At 48.0% G+C, this 23,914-nt stretch overlaps 1 protein-coding gene across 3 annotated transcripts; it reads left to right on the top strand.

Annotated features, from left to right (window-relative positions):
• The first annotated feature begins 1,769 nt into the window (after positions 1-1,769).
• SHMT1 (serine hydroxymethyltransferase 1) lies at positions 1,770-23,390 on the top strand. Of its 3 annotated transcripts, none has more exons than XM_075565913.1 (12): positions 1,770-1,788; positions 6,203-6,322; positions 7,108-7,253; positions 10,094-10,209; positions 12,681-12,841; positions 16,028-16,109; positions 16,330-16,542; positions 19,263-19,379; positions 19,986-20,108; positions 20,326-20,442; positions 21,586-21,696; positions 22,333-23,390. In XM_075565913.1, the coding sequence occupies exons 2-12, from the start codon at positions 6,227-6,229 to the stop codon at positions 22,503-22,505; spliced, it is 1,455 nt and encodes a 484-aa protein (XP_075422028.1). In that variant the 5' UTR covers positions 1,770-1,788; positions 6,203-6,226; the 3' UTR covers positions 22,506-23,390. The 3 variants fall into 3 exon arrangements, with proteins under 3 accessions (XP_075422028.1, XP_075422027.1, XP_075422026.1); XM_075565912.1 differs by lacking the exon at positions 1,770-1,788 and adding an exon at positions 3,495-3,605; XM_075565911.1 differs by lacking the exon at positions 1,770-1,788 and adding an exon at positions 3,588-3,631.
• Positions 23,391-23,914: the final 524 nt, after the last annotated feature.

The following is a 23,914-nucleotide window of genomic DNA, read 5'->3' as shown; positions in this document are numbered from 1 at the left end:
AGTATATTGGTCCAACAAAAGGTATCATCATTACCTGTGAATAAATTCACTCCTGGAATTGGCACTTTCGACACATTTGCATGTTCTGGTAAGAGGTGTAAATTTGTCAGGCCAAAACTATTAGCACGACCCCTGTGGGATTCCCGAAATATAATAATACAAGCACTGAAAATATTCAGTGTAAGAGAAATGTCACCTGAGTCATACATTACTGTGCAGACATCCCAAGCTGTGCATTAGAGCAGTCCTCAACCCCCCCCCCCCTTCCCCGAACAGGTCAGGTTTTAAGGGTACCCCTGCTTCAGCACAGGTGACTCAATCTGAGCCACTGATTGAGCCACCTGTGCTGAAGCTGGGATATCCTGAAAACCTGACCTGTTGGGAGGGGGGGGGGGGGGTGAGGACTGGAGTTGAGCATCGCTGCTTTAAGGTATTCAAGAGACAAAACTGATGTGTAAGCCACGTTTCCCACTAACTGTTCTCCTGACAGACGCTTCCCAGTCATTGTGTGTTTCTACCTATGCATTGTGTCGTTGTGTGTTTCTACCTGTGCATTGTAAAAAAACAAAATACAAACCGGTGCCTAGAATTGTCCAAAGATAGTCTATTTGGGGATCCAATTGGACGGGGGCACACAGATCCACTTCAAGTCTTGTACTTCCAATGTTGTCACCACGACCAGATGAAATGTCATATGTGGAGTCACGCAAAAGGATAAATCATAGTGCAATCTGATACCAAGAGGGAGATACAGTACAAACACGAAACAAACAACAAATAAAACATAGTGCAACCTGCTACTATGGGGACATACAATGCAAACACTGGACAAACAGCAAAGACAAATGCAGGCAAGGCTGGCTAAATGAAAGAGCTACTTTTAATAAACAATTAATATATAATAACAGGCAGCTGGTCCGTTAGAGCTAAAACCAGAATCCTACTCACGACAAGTCAAAGGTAAATGCAGTTGATTGTGAACGTGAGGTATGGTGACTTGTCCTCCTGTGGCGTCGGGCTGGTTTAAAGACAGCTGCGGCGCTATAACACCTCCCAGTTAGATCGTCCGTCGCTGGGACTGTGCTTGGGGGCAGGTCCTTCTCTTACTGCTGTAACCGGATGTGCGTAGCATGCAGCCTGCGGGTGTTGATGATGGTGGCTCAAAGAGTACAATCCAGCGCGTTTCGTGCGCATGCGCACTTCATCAGGGAATCATCAACACCCACAGGCTGCATGCTACGCACATCCGGTTACAGCAGTAAGAGAAGGACCTGCCCCCAAGCACAGTCCCAGCGACGGACGATCTAACTGGGAGGTGTTATAGCGCCGCAGCTGTCTTTAAACCAGCCCGACGCCACAGGAGGACAAGTCACCATACCTCACGTTCACAATCAACTGCATTTACCTTTGACTTGTCGTGAGTAGGATTCTGGTTTTAGCTCTACCGGACCAGCTGCCTGTTATTATATATTAATTGTTTATTAAAAGTAGCTCTTTCATTTAGCCAGCCTTGCCTGCATTTGTCTTTGCTGTTTGTCCAGTGTTTGCATTGTATGTCCCCATAGTAGCAGGTTGCACTATGTTTTATTTGTTGTTTGTTTCGTGTTTGTACTGTATCTCCCTCTTGGTATCAGATTGCACTATGATTTATCCTTTTGCGTGACTCCACATATGACGTTTCATCTGGTCGTGGTGACAACATTGGAAGTACAAGACTTGAAGTGGATCTGTGTGCCCCGGTCCAATTGGATCCCCAAATAGACTATCTTTGGACAATTCTAGGCGCCGGTTTGTATTTTGTTTTTTGGTGTTTATGACTGACTTTGTTTTTGGGTCGGTATTACTTGGCAGCCTTGCCTTATCATTTTAAGGTATTTCCCACTAATTAGTATTTTTTAGTTCTTAGCGCTATTGTCACCATTTCTGTTTTTTTTTTTACCTGTGCATTGTGTCATTGTTTTCTGGCTGTGCATTGTGTCATTTTGTTTTCTACCTGTCCATTGTGTCATTGTGTTTTCTACCTGTGCATGGTGTCTGTGTGTTTCTACCTATGCATTGTGTCATTGTGTGTTTCTACCTGTGCATTGTGTCATTGTGTTTCTTCCTGTGCATGGTGTCATTGTATGTTTTCTACCTGTGCATTGTGCCATTATGTGTTTCTGCCTGTGCATTGTGTAATTGTGTGAATGGGTAACTGGAATCAAGAATGTAGCAAAAACAACAACTTCTAACACTGCATTGTGGTGAGGCTTGAATAATGCACATTGGAGATGGGTGTGTGTGCTCCTGTCTCTTCTTCCCCCACATCCGACACAGCTTTATTTTTTAGCCTTATTTGTGTATTGATGCAGGAAAATAAAGGAAAATAGTGACGGATTTTCCATGAATCACATTCACATCACGCTCTCGTTTGTCCATGTTTGGTTTGCTGAATCCTGTGAGAATTGTGGTACAGGAAGTGACATCTGAGCATGTCTCCCCTGCAGTCGCTTGCTAAATTTAGCTTATGCACATGTAGCTCTGCAGCGTTGCTACTTATGACGTCACAGGATAGCGCTGCAGCACTGAAGCTCTTGGTATAATCACAGCCTTAGGCTGCGTCCATACAGCCTTCGCCCGCGCGGAGGCGTGCGTGTCCGTGACGCCACCCGCGTGAAGCGGGTGCGTTTTCAGGACATGCTAGATGCGCGGTCGGGGGCCGTGTCGGTGACATCACAGAGCTGGTTCGCCCTCACTGGGCGAACCGCTCACGTGACCTGCCCGTCGCGCTGAGAAATCAGTTTGAACTGATTCCTCGCGCAACGCACGCACCCTCCTGCTGTCGCGCCCGCACGGTCTATGGGTGCGATCAATGCCTTAAAGCAATGTGATCGCACGGACGCCTCCACGCAGTCTTCGGCAGCATGGACGCCGCCTTAGTATTCAGACCTGTGCCTGACAGACACTGTGAAAAATTCCATATGAACAATATGAGATTTTAGGTCTCATAGGCATGCAACTATCCGGGCCGAAGCCTGTACCGGGAAGGAAGGTTGGCGTTATTGCTAATCCTACTCCCTAGAACAAATGTAGTTGGCAGATTATCACTCGCTGCAAACGCTGCTTTGTTCTCTGGGATGCTTGTTACCTAGCAACAGATGGTGGGAGAGGAGCTTTCAACTGGTAGTTGCCCTGATAAATTCTAGCCTCTGAGGGTCTCCAGTAACGTTTTACTAAGGTGCGAGGGGAAGACCATTATGCTGCCTTCATAATAATGGTCAGGAAACCCCCCTGGCTGCAGCCTCGGTTTTTGCTGCCCCATACACCCACGCAGCCCACACACCCACGCAGCCCACACACCCACGCAGCCCACACACCCACGCAGCCCACACACTCACGCAGCCCACACAAGTCTCAGACACGCTGCACTTTTTTTTTTTTGGCAGCTCTAACTTTTCCTGCAACAGGTCCAGTCCTGAACGCCCGGGAAACCCCGGAGGCCGGTGATTGGCTGTCCGGGGTGGGCGTGCTTCTCTGTGATTGGCTGCTCGGTGTGCCGGGCTCGCGCTGCTCCCCGGGGTCGCGTGCTGCAGACTGGAGCAGTGTGACTTCCTGCTGCAGGATCAGTGAGTATACAGAGACCTGCAGGGGGGTGAGCGCCTAATAGCAGGGTGATGTGTGTATGCATGGTCTTATTATGGAGAACTGTACGGGAGAGCATGTCCATGCGGGGTCTGACTTTGCCGTCACGTGTTGCAGGTGCATGTTGCGTTTAGCACGTGGGGTGAGATTGTGCAGTTTGTGGCACAGCTCCGTTGCTTGCTGCGTACAGGGTTGCATTTATTATTATTATCATCATTGATATAATTACTTTATCTCCTTTAACCGTGTTGAATATCTCTAAGGCTGTTAACCATTTCATTGCTGAAAACTGTGCTGCATGCTCCAACTTGCAAGGATAGCCACCCAGCAGTGACAGGGGTCTGCAATACGTTGCTATATTGTATAGCACTAAAAGGGTTAATGTGTAGGCTAGTGACCCCCAAACCATTTTGCTGCATGGGGGGGGGGGGGGGGGGGGGGAGTAAGACATTGGTCTGTAACCCATTGCTGGCCTCTGTCAGAGCATTGGTTAAAAAGTATGTGCTTGGCAGCACTGAGGGGTCCTATAACTGAAAGGGTAAAAGTGTCCTATCGCCAGGCTATTAACCCCTTCACAACAGAAGGGGGATGCCACATAAAGCAGGGTGACCGCAATGCAGTTTGGTACATGCAAACCCTTATGGCAGAGATGGGGTTAACCCATCTGCCATCACAGGGACATTATTTGTCATGCATTGAGACCTTTGATACTCGGCCCGGCTGTGCTGCCTGCGCAGGCCTCCTGCTGCTGCCCTTGGGAAGTTAATATTTAAGTCTTGTTTTTTTTTTTTAAGGGACTCATAATTAACCTATGCCTTTAATATCGCAGAATCCAAAAACCTGTAACCCAAACCACGCCTGTGTCACCGTGTACAGGGCAGTAACATTAGGCCGTGGGAGCTGAAGGTCTATATGGGGTTAAGTCGACGTGTTACATTGGCTTTGTAAAGAGTTTGGCCCCAGAATAGTCATTATGTCACTTTAGTGGGGGTCTAAGTATCTAACTGCGATAATTCTGCAGCGATTATTGCCATGGTTTCACCGTGTTGGACATTTTAAAGCAAGGCACAAAATATTAGACTAAGTTGGTGGTGGAGATGAATGCAAAGCTGGAAGCGGAGTAGATCAGTTATTTTTAGACCTGCCATATACAGTCGATTTATACCCCAAGCTTATAACCCAATGCATCCTACCGGTCTCCTAAAGCAGGGCTGCTCAACTTCAGTCCTCAAGACCCCCCCCCCCCCAGGTCTGGTTTCAAGGATATCCCTACTCCAGCACAGGTGGCTCAATCAAGCTGGGACTGATTGAGCCAAATTTGCTGATGCTGGGACTGATTGAGCCACCTGTGCTATCCTTAAAACCCGACCGGTTGGGGAGTCTTAAGGACCGGAGTTGAGCACCCCTGTTCTAAGGGGACATTATAGAAAGTATAGGTGAAATTACAGTGGAGGTTTGTGCAAGCTCACCCTTTAAAAACAAAAACAAAAAAACATTTTTTATTCAGGGTACCAAATCTTTTTCACAAATATATATGTTTTCTTAAACCCTGAGACGGAGTCTTTATCACGTTACTCACATATTTGTTTTTCGTTTACATGTCTTCTATTTTGATCGTGTAATATTTTACCAATCCTCCCTGAAGCGCTAATCGAGATTTTTTTTTTTCCCTTTAATTATTTGGTTAGCATCTGTTTAATGAAACACTATCAGTAGCACACTGGGCCTAAAATAAGTGTGTGTGTGTGTGTGTGTGTGTGTGTGTGTGTGTGTGTGTGTGTGTGTGTGTGTGTGTGTGTGTGTCACACAGTGTAAGTGTCCCAGGCAGGATTTGCACCTGTTGGGGTTTTCTTTAGCACTGAAGTGGTTAATCAGTGGTTGGTTTGCAGTGACTATTCACCTAAACGGTGCTAAGATGGCTTGCTGCATAGGGGTAAATTCTGTGTAGTCTGAAGGAGCTTTTTCCCCCCCTCCGACTTCAGTGCGCATTTCCGTCAGAAAACGCCCCCACCGCCTGCTTTAGAGTGTATAGAACGTATCCGTTTGTCCCCCCAACCACTCATTAGGTCAGGAGGTCTGGCAGTGTTGGTCCAGGATCCCTTAAAGCAGGGGTGCTCAATTCCAGCCCTCAAGCCACAGGTCAGGTTTTCAGGATATCCCAGCTTCAGCACAGGTGGCTCAGTCTCCGAGCTGGGATATCCTGAAAACCTGACCTGTTGTGGGGTGCCTCAGGACTGGAGTTGAGCCCCCCTGCTTTAAGGCTATTTGTTGTGGTTCATAATCACGAGTCTATTTACCCACCTCTGTGCCAGGGGCTGTCTGCAAATGAATATGATTTACAAGAGGAAATAAAATGAATACAGTATATACAAGATGCAATTAAAGTGCTCGTGTTTCGAATAATACTTGGTGGCCTCATTAATTATGGATTCCATTTTAAATGTTCTCGGCCGCTTGTTTTGAAGCTGGATAACCTTTCACCTCTCCCAGCCCAGCTCTGTGTGTTTTCTTGCGTTTCATGCTGTTGGGTTGTTATTTATTTGGTGAATTTCTCTCTTTTTTTTAATTTATTTTCTTCAAGAGTGACTGATCCCAGCTCAGCGCGATGGCGGGCATCCCTTTCATCAACGGCGAGGTCTCTGATCTCTGGGCGTCTCACAACAAGATGGTGCTGGAGCCTCTTGAAACAAATGACCCGGAGGTGAGCGAGTGTCACGTGCAGTATCTCATTTTAGGCTACACTTCATTTTATAGAGTGGGCAGGTAAAATGGCCGCCTGCTGCCTCTGGGAATGAGGTCAGGAATGTTGCCGAGCGTCCAGTTGCGGAGCGGATGTGGTGTAGGGAACCTCGCTGGCCAAACGCCGAAGGGGACTTGCTGCGACCCATGTTCCACTCCGTCTGATTCATGTTCTCTCATCACTAAGGGTGCGGCCTTACTCCCCGCCACCGCGGCGAGAACAAAAGCCCGTACCTCAATAAGGCGGTCATACTCCCCGCCACCGCAGCACGAACAAAAAGCCTGTACCTCAATGAGGCGGTCATACTCCCCGCCACCGCAGCACGAACAAAAAGCCCGTACCTCAATGAGGCGGTCATAGCGCGGCCGTTTTTTTTTTTTTCTTCGCAAGACAGAAGTTTTTTTGATTTTTGTGGCGTGATGGCCGGTCCTGTGGGCAGTTCAGCTAACGAGGGCGAATCGCTCACGTGACGTCACGGGCCCGCCGTCGCATGCGTCATAATCCTACAGGTCACGGATCGCCTCTGCTGTAGGTGCGCGCGACACCATGCCCTCAATCGCGTGCGTGCGCCTGCACGATGGCCTTGGCCTAATGAGGGGAATGCAGGGCCCTGCTGATACTCTGTATCCTTCCTTGCGCACTGCCGAATTTTCAGCCCACCTAATAACAGGAGAACACACACACACACACAAGATACAGTGTTAAATTGACACACTGTATGTGCTGTCTCTTTCCCCCCCCATAAGATTTATGAGATTATCCGGAAGGAGAAGCACAGGCAGAGATACGGCCTGGAGCTCATCGCTTCGGAGAACTTCGCCAGCCGCGCTGTGTTAGAGGCTCTGGGGTCGTGTATGAATAACAAGTACTCCGAGGGCTACCCCGGACAGAGGTGAGAGGGGCCTGGTCTGTGACATCCGTAAGATTCCCTCTGGCAATGAAAGGGTTAAGCGGATCCCACTAATACTCCTGAACGTTTCCTCTGGTACTTGTTTAACTCCACAAAACAAGGCACGTTGTGAGGAGCCGGTGGCAGCAAAAAGGTTAACCCAGTCAAGACCTTCCAACAGGTCAGGTTTTAAGGATATCCCAGCTTCAGTACAGGTGGCCCAGTCTTCGATTGAGCCAATGATTGAGCCACCTGTGCTGAAGCAGGGATATCCTGTAAAACTGACCTGTTGCGGGGGACTTTAGGACTGGAGCTGAGAACCTCCTGGGTTCAGTAATTTGGGAAGTCACAAGCTTATCGATTTTTTTTTTTGATTCACTATATTACAAAAATGCAAACTTTTTATTTTTATTGTTGTAAATATTTGCAAAACTTGTCCAATTAAGCAAAAAAAAAAAGGCACATTTGTGTAATAGTTGTGGGTCAGAGGTGTTCTTTATTTACAATATTTTGCATCTTTCAGCATAGTTTTGTATCTTGGTTCCTTCTTTCACCAGCTGCGAATGTATGGCATAGTATCAAATAATAACTTTATTTTATGTAATAACTTTATTTAATAATGTATTGTGCGCCCAATGGGACACACAGCGCGTCACAACGACAGTATAGCGCACGGTAAGCAGCACATAGGATTGTTACAGACAGTGTGAGCTTATGAAAAACCTATTGTCAAAACCTATTTTAGATTTTTATGTTATTGATGTATAAAAGTTTTTCGTAGTGTAGTGACATCCTAGTACACCTCCGAGTGAGGGGCGGTCCTATCTAGCATCAGCCAATCACAGGAGAGACATAGGTATTTAAAGCGCCCAGAAGGTAACCTCCGATACTCCCTGACGAAGTATATTCATATACGAAACGCGTAGGAAGGAAGAGGGTGCGTTCCACCCCATTGCCTATTGAAGTTCAGCTGTAATATCAGCAGTGACTTTGTTCGGGACTTTTCCAACTTACATTGCAAAAGACGCGACGCGTGTACCCAGACGGCGCCATTTGATGACGTCATCAGCACACCTGCGGTGAGCCGGATCCAGCAAGGGGAATTCTCCTCTCTGCAACAGCGGCGGTCATACCCTCACAGTGAGGCGTCCAACTGAAGTGGAGAGAGCATCTACACAGCCACCAGAGAAGGAGGAGGGAAAGCTGATCCGGCCGCTGGGCGGTCACGGCGTGTTCCAGGGTCGCAGTCTGCATAGTGGTAGCATGTCCCTAACATGTCGTGCTGATTTTTATCTTATTTGATGTACGTGCAATACTCGCCTTTTTAAGTTATAAATACTTTATTTACTACACCATGAGGTTTTTTGCGCTGTTTTTCTCTTTGTTTTTGTATTGGTTCTGGTATGTGGAGCCATCCCACGAATACAGCTGCACTCGCCTCATTCCAATCAGGTCTTAATTGTTTTTACCACCTTTTTTTTTTTTTTTTTTTTTTTTAAGGGTTTTCACTGGTTTATTTGCATTAGCAAATTTATATCAGCGCATTATCACATTTAATTGACCGCAGATCCCCTTTTTTCACAGTGTGAGCTTACACTATGATTTTGGTGCCTGAGGCACAAGGAGATAAAGTGACTTAAAACAAAAGGAGCGGTCCCTGCTCTGCTTCAGTATAGTTTACGTGCTGGAGGGGGGCTGGAAGGGTACTGCAGGGGGGCTATCTGGGAATTAATACAATTATGCAAACGTGAAAAGAGAGAATTCCCATTGTGATGCACTCAGCCTCCACTAATAACTAAATGAAAATAAATACGTTTTATTGTCTTAATCAGAAAAACAGTTTAAAACCTAAATAGCGCTGGTACGCGGTATCAAGCCTTGTATAAATAAAGGCAAACATTATTAACTGCTGACATATCAAAATATCAACAATATAAAAAAATCCTTTATCCTTCGGCCATGTGTCCCTTACACCATTTCATATTGCCAGCAGATAATGAATGTATAAAGATTTGTTGTCACAAATCAAGTTGATCACAGCAATTGTTGCCTTAGTACAACTGTCTGATTGCCTGGTTAATGTCAGTGGACATTACTGTAAATTAATACATGCCGGATAACCTACAAAAATGCACTCGGCTTTATTACACAAGAAAGAAAAAAAAGCCCTTCGAGCATGTGCTGTAAGTTTTTACAATGGATATATTGATACCACATGATTTTATTATCTGCATGGATGATATGGAGTGTGATGGAGCAATTAGTAACTGAATGAATGTTATACACACAAACGCACCACCCCCAGCCCGTGTCTCCCCACTGCTGGGTGAAGCCTCCCCAATGATACCCCAGGTACTGCGGTTACAGCCTTTCTTCTCCACGTCGCTCCAACACATTTTCTGATTCCATCAATAAAATGATATACGGTAAAAGCTCACTAAACTCACAAATATGAATAAGGTTGTGTGTTTTTTTTTTGTTTTTTTTTTCCAATTGTATTTTTTGGCGTTTTGGATGCTTTCCGTAACCCTGGCGTTACATTGAGTGGGGAAGTGGTTAAGCATTGTGATTCCTACTTCGTTGGATCTTAAGCAATTCACTTTGGGGTTTGGATCAGTCTCATGGCTGCAAAATGAGGGTGAAAATGGAGCAAAAAACCCCTGTACCTGATGTACCACAGAAATGGATTCCCATGTTCATATAAATCCTAGTATAACATTCGTGCGGGTTTCTTTTCTTGTTTTGGGAGATATTAACCCTGTCTGTACCATCCCAGAACTTTCATAAGGGTGTATGTGTCTCCTTTGTGGTTAACCCCCACCCCTTTTTCTGTGCCCTGGCAGGTACTATGGTGGCACGGAGTTTGTGGATGAGATGGAGATACTTTGCCAGAAGAGGGCGCTGACTGTTTATGGGTTGGACCCACAGAAATGGGGGGTGAACGTGCAACCCTACTCGGGTAAGAGACGCCAATCAGCACGTCCGATCATCGGGCTTAATCCAAAGCAATGCAAGAAACGGCTACGGCATGTTACAGCCATCAGTGGAGGCAGCCATCTTTCCTTTGTGGTGTCATTAATAACATTTCGGTATGAGAGAGGTTGTCTGGAGATTACAAATCCTTCTGCTCTTACTGGAATAGTACAAACCTGTCTCCCATTCTTCTTCACCTGGCGTGTGTACACTGGCTGTGAGTTTAAGGACAGAGCATGCGCTGTCCATTGCCCTTATAAACAGCAGGACTCCGAGTCATCGTACGTGTGCAAGGCCATTTATGACACTGAAAGTATCAGAGGGTGCAGTGCATCGATATGCATTCAGAAGATTAGTCCTGAGTCTTCGGGTACTGCAGCCTCTCTGTTCAGTGTCAGACGGCATCAGAAATCCAATAGTTGTATGTTTGTGCAGCTCCAGGGGTCGGACGGTTTGAGGGTAGCGTTTGTGGCTGGGGTCTCGGGTTTGGCAGTAATGTGTCAGGCCGTCTTCCGCACGGAAACTAAAAGGAAGTCTACAACCAGGTTTATGAAGATTAGGGTGTAAATCCTAGGAGCAGGCTCACCCTCACGTAGAGAAAAGACACAAAGACAAGGCGCATAACACACATAGTGAAGTAAAGTATTAAATGATAAATGTACTAAAAAATTAAAGGTTCTGCGTACATCAATGTTGAATCAAACAGGCAATTGGTTAGTGGGGTTACCACACAGTAGAAACAGCCGGAGTGTCAGCTCTTCAACGAAGACGGAACTGTGGGACTAACGGAGGTCTCTGTACTCCGCAATGGGACATCTTACCAGCCACTCCACCTGGTTACCCTGAGACGAGCAGAGCGTGATCTAGGACTTCGTGGAGGTTCCTGTCCCTGCTGATGTCGGCTTCGTAACTGCTGCTGGAACCGTCTTCGTTGAAGAGCTGACACTCCGGCTGTTTCTACTGTGTGGTAACCCCACTAACCAATTGCCTGTTTTATTCAACATTGATGTACGCAGAACCTTTAATTTTTTAGTACATTTATCATTTTTTACTTTACTTCACTATGTGCGTTATGCGCCTTGTCTTTGTGTCTTTTCTCTACTAGCAGGGGTGTCGAGCTACCCCCCCCAAGAAGGCTGCAGACGCAATATAGTGATTTTCTTCACCAAAGGTTTAATTATTCCATATATGTGCTATTTTGTTTAAATATCACCTTACACTGTGTTTAACGTTTAACACTTGATGTGGGAATATGTTTTAGCTGCGCACTGATCACTTTTTCTGTATCTGTCACCCTCACATAGGCAGTAACCACGCAGGCTCACCCTCACGTAGGCAGTAACCACACTGGCTCACTCTCCCGTAGGCAGTAACCACGCTGGCTCACTCTCCCGTAGGCAGTAACCACGCTGGCTCACTCTCACGTAGGCAGTAACCACGCTGGCTCACTCTCACGTAGGCAGTAACCACGCTGGCTCACTCTCACGTAGGCAGTAACCACGCTGGCTCACTCTCACGTAGGCAGTAACCACGCTGGCTCACTCTCACGTAGGCAGTAACCACGCTGGCTCACTCTCACGTAGGCAGTAACCACGCTGGCTCACTCATGTAGGCAGTAACCACGCTGGCTCACTCTCACGTAGGCAGTAACCACACTGGCTCACTCTCACGTAGGCAGTAACCACGCTGGCTCACCCTCACGTAGGCAGTAACCACGCAGGCTCACCCTCACGTAGGCAGTAACCACGCACGCTCACGCAGGCAGTACTCACGCAGGCAGTAACCGCTCACGCAGGCAGTAACCGCGCACGCAGGCAGTAACCGCGCACGCTCACGCAGGCAGTAACCGCGCACGCAGGCAGTAACCGCGCACGCTCACGCAGGCAGTAACCGCTCACGCAGGCAGTAACGCTCACGCTCACGCAGGCAGTAACCACACACGCTCACGCAGGCAGTAACCGCTCACGCAGGCAGTAACCGCTCACGCAAGCAGTAACCGCTCACGCAGGCAGTAACCGCGCACGCAGGCAGTAACCGCGCACGCTCACGCAGGCAGTAACCGCGCACGCTCACGCAGGCATTAACCACACACGCAGGCAGTAACCACGCACGCTCACGCAGGCAGTAACCACGCACGCTCACGCAGGCAGTAACCACGCACGCTCACTCACGCAGGCAGTAACCACGCACGCTCACTCACGCAGGCAGTAACCACGCACGCTCACTCACGCAGGCAGTAACCACGCACGCTCACTCACGCAGGCAGTACGCACGCTCACTCACGCAGGCAGTAACCACGCACGCTCACTCATACTGGACATTTCTTAGTACACGTGACACACAGTTGCTGTTGGTATTCGTGGCCGTCTCTTGGAACACGTGATACACACCATTGCCCCCCCCCTCCCCTCCCACCCCCGTCTCCTGGGCTGTATCTTTATATTTGCTTTGCGCCAGGTTCCCCCGCAAACTTTGCGGTTTACACCGCCCTGGTGGAGCCTCACGGGAGAATCATGGGCTTGGATCTGCCGGACGGTGGTCACCTGACTCACGGGTTCATGACGGAGAAGAAGAAAATCTCGGCTACGTCCATCTTTTTTGAGTCCATGCCGTATAAGGTGAGCGGGCATCCGCTGACTGAATAACGGGCAATTAGCTGGTATATGCCACGGGGAGGACCTGCCACTAGTGTGTATAAGTATAATGAAGCCGCAGTACGGAAAAGTACAATATAACGATTGTTAAGAGATATACAGAGCAATGTCCGCACTGAAGATAAATGACATGTTAAGGTTCGCACATTGTATAAGTTATGGTGAGTAAAAAAGTAACAAAAACCCTCCACGCAGAGTGTGCAGCAAATATAAATACCCCGTGTGCGCACATTCACGTGTCTCGGACAGCTCTGCCACCCTGCCCTTCCCCATTATCTCTTAGCATACAGTGCTTCCACTGCAGCTAGGGATTCTGGGTAATGACATGCATATGAGCGCACAGTGTCACCTTTTTTGCTTCATGTCCATTTTAACATGGGACCCTCATTATTTTATCTTCCACACTGTTTATGCTTTCCCTGTTTTTTTTAAAAACTTTGACGGGGAGAGCTGACGTTACTCTGTATGTCTTTTATGTATTATTAAAGTCTCCCTGCGCCACTCTTGCAGTATGAACGCAGAAATCTTCTGCAGTGCAGCGTGTTCCTTCATCTTTTCAGCCAGTTCCCTCTCATTAGCAGTCTGTAGAGTTGTTACACGTGTGTGTTTTCCCCTGATAATAGGATAAGGATCTTATCTCTTGCCTGAAGAGCTTACAGTCTAATGTGGTTATGTGCAAAGGTTCCCAACTCCAGTCCTCACGCACCGCTAACAGTGCAGGTTTTAAAGCTGCAGACCAAGCAATAGTCTACATGTGTTTTTTAATCGGTTCTGTAATGTGAAAATACTTGTAGCATTTTTTTTATTTTATTTTTTAACTCTGACATTTTGAATGTATTATAATATAACAAGCACATTTTGTTTCTATAGTAACCATTTACAAAGTCACATCCCCTTCCTCTTCTGAAACTGGCTCTGACACACCTTTTTGAGTCCTGCCCTCTCTCTAGCAGTGCACCAATTGTATCTAGAGACTGCCTGGTCACATGATCTTCCCCACAGCACTTTGCATCTTTGGTCCTCTTCTGCTGCACTGACAGCCATTTAGTGAACCCCCGAGCCGAATCTTCACCAATTGATCGCATTGTGTGGAATGTATTGATGAACATACTAAAGGGTTAAAAAAAAAGCTGTGTGTGCTGTGCACGCGCATAGTAAGTGAAACTTCTTTGACTTTTGTCGCAGAAATTGACTTATAACGCGCGTGCTCGGCAACCGTGTCAGTCAGTGTATGTGTCAGTCAGTCAGTCAGTATGTATGTATGTGCGTGTGTGTGTGTGTCAGTCAGTGAGTATGTATGTGCGTGTGTGTCAGTCAGTGTGTGCATGTGTGTCAGTCAGTGTGTGCATGTGTATCAGTCAGTGGGAGTCAGTGAGTGTGAGTCAGTGTGTGTGAGTGTGAGTCAGTGTGTGTGAGTGTGAGTCAGTGTGTGTGTGAGTGTGAGTCAGTGTGTGAGTGTGAGTCAGTGTGTGAGTGTCAGTCAGTGTGTGTGTGTGTCAGTCAGTGTCAGTCTGTCAGTCAGTGTGTGTGTGTGCACGTGTGTCAGTCAGTGTGTGTGCGCGTGTGTCAGTCAGTGTGTGTGTGCGCGTGTGTCAGTCAGTCAGTGTGTGCGCGTGTCAGTCAGTGTGAGTGTGCGCGTGTGTCAGTCAGTGTGTGTGAGTGTGAGTCAGTGTGTGAGTGTCAGTCAGTGTGTGTGTGTGTCAGTCAGTGTGTGTGTGAGTCGGTGTGAGTCGGTGTGAGTGTGAGTCAGTGTGTGTGTGTGTGTCAGTCAGTGTCAGTCTGTCAGTCAGTGTGTGTGTGCGCGTGTGTCAGTCAGTCAGTGTGTGCGCGTGTCAGTCAGTGTGAGTGTGCGCGTGTGTCAGTCAGTGTGTGTGAGTGTGAGTCAGTGTGTGAGTGTGTCAGTCAGTGTGTGTGTGTGTGTGTGAGTGTGAGTCAGTGTGTGAGTGTGTCAGTCAGTGTGTGAGTGTGTCAGTCAGTGTCAGTCAGTCAGTCAGTGTGTGTGTGTGTGTGTGTGTGTGTGTGTGTGTGTGTGTGTCTCTCTCTCTGTGTTGTGTGAATGTCTCTCTGTGTTGTGCCCCCCACCCCTCCTCCTCCCCCCCTCCCACTACCCCAGGCGGAGCTGCGGACTCCCAGCCCCCCCCCCCCCCCCCCGCGACACGTGGTCCCGTTACCCCCCTCCTGCCGCCTCTCACTACCCCAGGCGGAGCTGCGGACACGAAGCTGCGGACTCCCAGCCCCCCCCCCCCCCCCCCCCCCCCGGCGACACGTGGTCCCGTTACCCCCCATCTCCCGACTCCCACTACCCCCCTCCTCCCGACTCCCACTACCCCCCTCCTCCCGACTCCCACTACCCCAGGCTGATCTTCGGACACGGAGCTGCGGACTCCCAGCCCCCCCGGCGACACGTGGTCCCGTTACCCCCCTCCTCCCGTTACCAAAGCAGGAGTGACAGGGCAGGGGGTGGAGCCTCGGCCTCAGCTATCCCACCACGGAGCAGCGTACTCCACGGCGGGCAACACCACAGAGCCCGTGCCGGATGAGGGGAATTAAATACCCCTTAACACACCTTACGTGACAGCCGCCGCCGCATGTCAGCAGGAAAGCGGAGGTAGGGAGGAGAGAGGCTGCGCGGCATGGCAGCGGCCGTTAGGAGCGGCGGCTATCGCCGCCGCATATGTCACGGTGTGTGGGGGGTGTGGGGCTCGGGGGGGGGGGGGGGTGATTAGGAGCGGCGCCGGCGGCTATCGCCGCCGCATCTGATTTGTGGAGCGGGTGTGATGTCAGTGTTGGGGTCGGGCTGAGCCAGAACACAGCCCGGCCTCAACTGCCAGCACTGACGTCACATCCGTTTCATTTTTGTCTCCACAATTCTTTTTTGCCCCATCACGAATGAGGTGCCACTAAGGAAGTTTCACTTCAAAAAAAAAAACCCCAAGGGCAGCTTGGACTGCAGCTTTATGGCAATCTTCACATTCGCACAGGTGGATCAATCATTTTGACTGAACCACCAGTGCTCAAGCAGGGGTATCCTTCACCTGAACTGTTAGTGCTCCATTGAGGTCTGGAGTTAGGAACCTCAGGGTTAGTGGGAGATGCGGGGGAAGAAGTAGATGTGGTTTTTGTGTTTATTTTTTGCTGCTCGTTCTTCAGGTGAATCCGGACACGGGTTACATCGACTACGACAGGCTGGAGGAAAACGCTCGCTTGTTTCATCCGAAATTAATTATTGCAGGTGAGAACAGCAACATGCTACAAAGCAATTGGTTACTAATTAGTTCCCAGGGCCTGGAAGGTAGGACATTACAAGGGCAAGAGAGTGTTTGCCTGCAGAGTTTACACTCTGATTTAGGGAATATAGTGGTCTGAGTTTGGTGTTATTAATGGGATTTTGCTGTGATAAACCGTTCAATGCCAATGTATTTAATGTTTGTCTCCTTCCTGTCTCCCTCCAGGGGTCAGTTGCTATTCCCGTAACCTTGACTATGCTCGGATGCGTCGTATCGCGGATGAGAACAGCGCGTTCCTCATGGCTGACATGGCTCACATCAGCGGGCTGGTGGCAGCTGGTGTCGTCCCCTCCCCATTCGAACACTGTGACGTTGTGTCCACCACAACGCACAAGACCCTGCGCGGCTGCAGGGCTGGGATTATCTTCTACCGGAAAGGTGCGTGGGGTGGCCAAAGAGAGCACTGCGCACAGAGGCATAGTTATAGGGACAGAGAGAGAGAGAGCCCTGCGCACAGAGTTATTGGGACAGAGAGAGGCCTGCGTGCAGAGGCAGAGTTATAGGGACAGAGAGAGCCCTGCGTGCAGAGGCAGAGTTATTGGGACAGAGAGAGCCCTGCGTGCAGTGGCAGAGTTATAGGGACAGAGAGAGAGAGCCCTGCGCACAGAGTTATTGGGACAGAGAGAGGCCTGCGTGCAGTGGCAGAGTTATAGGGACAGAGAGCCCTGCGCACAGAGTTATTGGGACAGAGAGAGGCCTGCGCACAGAGGCAGAGTTATTGGGACAGAGAGAGCCCTGCGCACCGAGGCAGAGTTATAGGGACAGAGAGAGAGAGCCCTGCGCACAGAGTTATTGGGACAGAGAGAGCCCTGCGCACCGAGGCAGAGTTATTGGGACAGAGAGAGCCCTGCGTTCAGAGTTATTCGGACAGAGAGAGGCCTGCTCACAGAGGCAGAGTTATAGGGACAGAGAGCGAGACCTGGATCTCCTCTTACCTCTCCCATCGTACCTTCAGTGTCTCTTTTGCTAACACCTCCTCCTCCTCTATTGATCTCTCTGTGGGGGTACCCCAGGGCTCTGTCCTGGGACCCCTTCTCTTTTCTCTCTACACACTCTCTCTAGGTGACCTAATCACATCTTTTGGGTTTAAATATCACCTCTATGCTGACGACACACAAATTTACCTTTCAACCCCTGACCTTACACCTGCTATACAGACCAAAGTTTCTGAATGCCTCTCTGGAATATCATCCAGGATGGCCATCCGCCGACTGAAACTTAACATGGCAAAAACAGAGCTCCTTATACTACCTCCCAAACCTGGCCCTACTACATCCTTCCACATTGCTATTGGAAATACGATCATTCACCCAGTAGCCCAAGTACGCTGCCTAGGGGTCACACTTGATTCCTCTCTCTCATTCTCCTCTCATATTCAAAACGTTTCTAAAACTTGTCGCTTTTTCCTCCGCAATATCACAAAGATACGCCCTTTCCTCTGTTACTCAACTGCTAAAACTCTGACTCAGGCCCTCATTCTCTCACGTCTCGATTACTGCAACCTCCTGCTGTCCGGCCTTCCTACCTCTCACCTGTCTCCCCTACAATCTATCCTAAACACTGCTGCCAGAATCACTCTACTCTTTCCTAAATCTGTCTCAGCGTCTTCCCTGCTGAAATCCCTCTCCTGGCTTCCGATTAAATCGCGTATCTCACACTCAATTCTACTGCTCACTTTTAAAGCTTTACATTCTTCTGCCCCTCATTACATCTCAGCCCTAATTTCTCGCTATGCACCATCACGACTCTTGCGTTCTTCTCAAGGAAGTCTTCTTACTACCCCCTTTGTACCTAAAGCTCTCTCCCGCCTTAAACCTTTCTCACTTTCTGCCCCACACCTCTGGAATGCTCTTCCCCTCAATACCCGACTAGCCCCCTCGCTATCCACCTTTAAGACCCACCTTAAGACACATCTGCTTAAAGAAGCATATGAGTAGCACTGGATAATCATGGACACATGACACAAAGCTTGGCCCCCTGCAGACGCACTTACTAGTATTCCCTCCTACTGTCTCTGTACGTTCTCCCTACCTACCAATTAGATTGTAAGCTCCTCGGAGCAGGGACTCCTTCCTTAATGTTACTTTTACAGTATGTCTGAAGCACTTATTCCCATGATCTGTTATTTATATTTGTTATTTATATGACATGTATTACTACTGTGAAGCGCTATGTACATTTTATGGCGCTATACAAATAAAGACATACATGCATACATACCTGCAGACAGGGACGGTTATTGGGACAGAGAGGCCTGCGCACAGAAGCAGAGTTATAGGGACAGAGAGCGAGACCTGCAGACAGGTACAGTTATAGGGACAGAGACAGGTGAAGGATGGAAACTGCAGGATTATCACTGAGTAACAGTGCAGAGAAAGGACACGGAGTGACAGAATTTACTGGATTGCGAACAATCGGGTAACGTTTAAGTTATACTGTATAGCAGTGTACTTATTTATTTTTTTAATATTCAAAATATTAGTTTGATTTAAAAAAGTAAAATTATTTTTTTTTCCTGTGTAAGGCTGCGCTTATAGTGACGCTGACAGCGATGCGACGTCGCGTCAAAACAAATGCATTGCCACCGTCGCGTGCGCTTATAGTTAGCGCGGAGCGACGGCTTGGCCGCAATTGCTGGAAGTCATCTCAATTTGATTTTTCCAGCGACCCCAGCCTGACCACGTCGCCGTCACTATAAGCGCAGCCTTCGGGAGCTGCAGAACCGGCCACCTGAACGCAAACATATGTCCCCTCCCCCCCCCCCCCCCCCCCCACTTACATTATATAGAAGTTGCAAAAAATGAGTTTACGGTTTCCCGTTTATCCTTAGCAATCACATAACAATAATTTGTTACCAACCCCCCCGAATAAACCCTAAAATATAGAGGGGGTATCTCTGAAGTGGTGGAGTTTTTAACGAAAAAATAATTTTCTCCGCAGACAGCGTGAAGGTGTTAGAACAGGGGTGTGTAACTCCAGTCCTCAAGACCCGCCCCCCCAGGGGGAGAAAACCTTGACCTGTTGGGGGGGGGGGGGGTCTCGAGGACTGGAGGTTGAGCCCCCCTGTGTTAGAATCACATCCGTCTTCTCTCTCCCAGGGGTCCGCAGCGTGGATTCAAAGTCCGGCAAGGAAATCCTGTACAACCTGGAGAGCCTGATAAATCAGGCGGTGTTCCCGGGGCTGCAGGGCGGGCCCCACAATCACGCCATCGCAGGTAAAGAGGGGTCACCTCCCCCACCCCCCATTCTGTGCTCAGTGTCACAGGTCACCCAGCTGACGGATAACCCCCCCCCTTCCCCAAACTACCTTATTAATTATTAAAACTAATAATATTAACCCCATTGCTTCCTGAATGACCCGCAACTCCATACAATGAGAAAGTAGTGTGTTGCTAGCCCCTCTGGCAATGTAAAGGTTAAATTATTATATGCTTTACAGTTTTCTTTCCCAAGAACGACACGTGGTATCAACACGAGGGATAAAAACGCGTCACTGTTGAGTGGGGGGGAAGAGTGTTTAATACCGGTGCGACGTGTATAATATACTGTAAGACCAGTCACACTACTATTTACCAGCAGTAATACACACACTGCAGGTCTACACCTGAAAAGCTTACAAACCCATTCAAAATTGGTGCCAAAATTGCAAGCGGCAGAGCACCATATAAAATATCCAGACGCTGTGAATGGGTACACTGCGGGTTACTGATAATTATTTCTCTCGTCCTGCAGCGTGAGATCAAGCGATTGTCTCGAGATGCAGAGAATTCAGTGGCTCTGCAGAGTTTTATATTCCTCCCCACCCCTGTCCTGTTTTGCAGGAGTTGCTGTGGCTCTGAAGCAAGCCCTAACCCCGGAGTTCAAACTCTACCAGGCACAGGTCATCTCTAACTGCCGGGTGCTGGCGGAAGCGCTGGGGGAGCTGGGGTACCACATTGTTACAGGTGACGCGTCTGCGGCGCAGCATCGTCCCGCTCCTTGGAATAAGCCTGCTAAAGAAAGCACTCTCCCTTTTTATCCTTATTCTGCACCTCGTGCCCCCCCCCCTACGTGAGGGAGGGAGACGCAACAACTGATAAAGAGACCTGCGAGGTCAGGAATTCTCAAGCACCGCAGCGTCTGAAGAACATCGCTCTTCAATATCTCTCTTCCCCGTTGCAGGCGGCTCGGATAACCACCTGATCTTGGTCGACCTGCGGAACAGGAAAACAGACGGCGGGCGGGCAGAGAAGGTGCTTGAAGCCTGCGCCATCGCCTGCAACAAGAACACCTGCCCAGGTGAGCACCGCGCATGGAGGGCGCCAGGCCATCAGGGCAAATTCAACATGGCTGGCATGGGGAGGGTAATGTGACCCCTATAGGCACCTGCAGAGCATAGCTACAGACTTGATGGTCAGGCTGATGGCAAATGGGTTAAGACAGAGAAATAAAGCAAACCTCAATATTTAACGCTATTCATTTCTCTACTGTATGCTAGTCAGTGGTTTTATTTTTTAATTATTATTATTTAGAAATTAAACGTTTCTGTTCTGTAACCACGTGGCTGCTGTGAGAAATATGAGCATGTATCGCATGTCACGCTGAATACAAATAGATGTTTTTAGGGCCGTGAAGTGCTATAATCCATATTGAAAAGTAGTAGTGTTACAAAAATAATAGTGTCTTGTGTTTGGGAGTAGGGATACTGTAACGGTGGTTACACTTTTTTTTTAAATTTTTATTATCGATTTGAAAAATAATGGTGAGCCTCCGATCAATTAATTCTCCCGTGATCGATCAGCAAAGATCCTGGGTTCACTAAATGGCTGTCTTTCGGTTTCAATCAATCCTTTAGCCAGTATAACTCAGCAGCTACAATATATTCTTATATTACCAAGGTAACATTATCTATTGTTACAGTTTGCTGCTCAAACTGCTGGGAAATTTGGCAACAAATGATCACAAACAGGAAAGGGTTACAAAGATCTGCTGGGGAGGTGGCTAAAACTGGTTATAGAAATCAGCGGATACTCTATTAAAACTCATTAAAAATGGCATTGAGTTGAATAAAAATAAAACCTCTAATAGTACAGAACTGATTTATTTAAAAAAACACACACGTAGGATATTGCTGGAATAGTTCCTTTGTAAAACACACTGGTTACCTGTAACATTATCGGTAAGGCATCGTCTACAAAGACTGAATCACTATTCCACAGCTACATACTGTGTCTGACAAACATGCCGTCTGTCTCGTGTTTTGCTTCCATTGATTTACATGTAGCCACAGATTCCTGCAGGACAGTTTCTGTAGCAGACGGTTGCAAGACGGCAGAGAACACGATATTGTTGCAAGCTGCCAAAAAGCCACTGCGTTGCAACTGCTGTGTGCAGACTGCCGGCTATCTGTAAACCTCACCGTGTCTCCTCGTTCCGCCGCAGGAGACAAGAGTGCCCTGCGGCCCAGCGGCCTCCGGCTCGGGACCCCGGCCCTAACCTCCCGCGGACTCCTGGAGGAACACTTCAAGAAAGTGGCACATTTTATTCACCGAGGTGAGGGCTTCTGTAACCGCGAGCAGATCCGTTGTTTGCACGAGGCATGCTGTTTTATTGCACGTGGCGCGGACTATGGAAGTAGAAATGTGCAGGGGCTTCTACAGCTACACTTAATCTCCACCTCAAGAGCTTGCAATCTAATCATTGAATACCTTGTTAGGATGGAGTATAAGGGGACCGGGTCCTCACCCTTCAGGTGACTTGTTGGGGCCTCTGTAACCGAGTTAGCTTTTATTTTCCCCTCAGCCGCTTCCGTCAGTGCAGCTATAACTAGGATTCAGGCACTGATGTGATTATAAGCTCTTCGGGTCAGGAACTGCCTTGCTTATGACTGCTCCTCTCCCAGTATTGTATTACCTTTCCCTGATATATTAAATTAGGTTTGTAGTGTTAAAGTACTGAGTCCATGGCAGGTGCGCTTTACATTTCTGATCATTTTAAATAAATATTTTTAAATAATATTGCCTTTTTTAAATCCCACTGACGGCCCTTTGGGGCGAGCCAAGTCTCCCGAGCCACAATTATGGGCAGGAATACTTGTCAATGACACTTTGTGGGACTCTGCCCATACAGCAGGAAAGTGGCCACTGACCACGTGGTGATTTAATTCATGTTGGCGTGGTTCTTTCCCAGGCATCGAGCTGACGCTGGAGATTCAGAACGACATGAACCCCAAAGCTACGCTGAAGGAATTCAAGGAGAAGCTGGCGTCCGATGGCAAACACAGGGGGAAAATATCATCCCTGAAGGAGGAGGTGGAGCTGTTTGCTGGGGTTTTCCCGATCCCCGGAGTGCCTGATCTGTGAATTTCATGTTATTTTAGATAATTAACGGTTATTTTGTGAGGTTTACCCCCCCCCCCCCCCCCCCCCAATTCATAAAACAGTTGTACTGACAAAGTTGAGACTTTAGGTGACTTTCAGAACCTGCATCAATGTGACAAGATGTTCAGTCTGTTCTATTTTACTGTATAATGGTTACAAAACGGACTATCCTCAGTGGCTGTGGATTGTGATGCTTAACGTGGGGTTCAGAGAGCAGACACAGGCTGCGATTCCTAAAGCGCGAGGCAGGGTATCATGCCCTGATCGGGCTGTAACTTGGTGCGATACCCCGCAGCACAGTTTGATGAGCCCCGGCCTCGGTCACTTGCACTCTGTATGATTTCTGGAAATACCTCTGTGCCTTAGCCATCTGCATTGGGATAATACCGATGTCCATTCTGCTGTGCAGAGTACCTGACGAGCCCTGACACATTTCACCCCAGAGGTGGCTGCTTAAATGCCTCTGACACACAACACTAAAGTGGTTTAGAAGTTGAAGCTTTTCTGCAATTTATGATCTACTGCCAACTACTCATTTTATGAGGAAAACGGTTGTAAGTTGCCAGCATAGTGAATACTTGGCAGAAGACTGCATGTTGCTGTACTGTGCGCACACAGCGCGTTGAGTCTGCTTGTTTGGGCAGGGTTGCCAACCTTTTTTGGGTCATGTTCCTCCCCACTGGTACAAATCACTTCTCTTTTATATAAGGACAGTGGTGAAACAATCGGGTCGTAAACAGAGTTGTCTATTGTGAGTAAAATGGTGATACCCAGCACCTTTTTGTTCTATCATAATACTGTAACTGGGGCACTGTCGCTGTTCTGACAATTGCAAGACAAATCGAATAAAATGTTCAGTTAAATACAGTGGTGTTGGAGGATTGCAGTGTGTTTGTCACCTTGTGTATTGAGATCCCTGAATTATCTATAACGTGCACAATTCATCTTGATTACACCTGTTTTGGTGAAATTGTCAGTATATAAAGGCTCTGAGGGTTCCTGAGTTCTGGGTTTGAAACACTAAAATCCATTTTCTCTATGCAGTTGGTGCTTTTGGTTTTTTTTTTGGGACAGCATTCAGAATATAACATGCTATAAATAACTCCCAGAGTTTCAAATGTGTGAATAATTACATTTATTAATCTGGTTGATACTCTTAACCAAGGCTCAGCTGACTAAGGCAGCAATTCATTCTATATATGTAGTTTGATATATTTTGGCACTTGCATGAGCAGGTTCCCCAAGGTAGGACTGAGCTAGTCTAATTACTAGCAGGAACCCGGAACACCCCCCACCCCCCAAAAAAAACCACAACCAATGTACTGATCTGTTCCTCCTAGCTATAGATTGTATGCTGGGACTCAATCGGGGTGTACTGCTAATTATCCCAA

The sequence above is a fragment of the Ascaphus truei genome, chromosome 11 (genome assembly GCF_040206685.1).
Source record: "Ascaphus truei isolate aAscTru1 chromosome 11, aAscTru1.hap1, whole genome shotgun sequence".
In the NCBI taxonomy this organism is placed as follows: domain Eukaryota; kingdom Metazoa; phylum Chordata; class Amphibia; order Anura; family Ascaphidae; genus Ascaphus; species Ascaphus truei.
The sequence above is the reverse complement of the archived record's forward strand: the minus strand, read 5'-3'. Positions and strand labels throughout refer to the sequence as shown.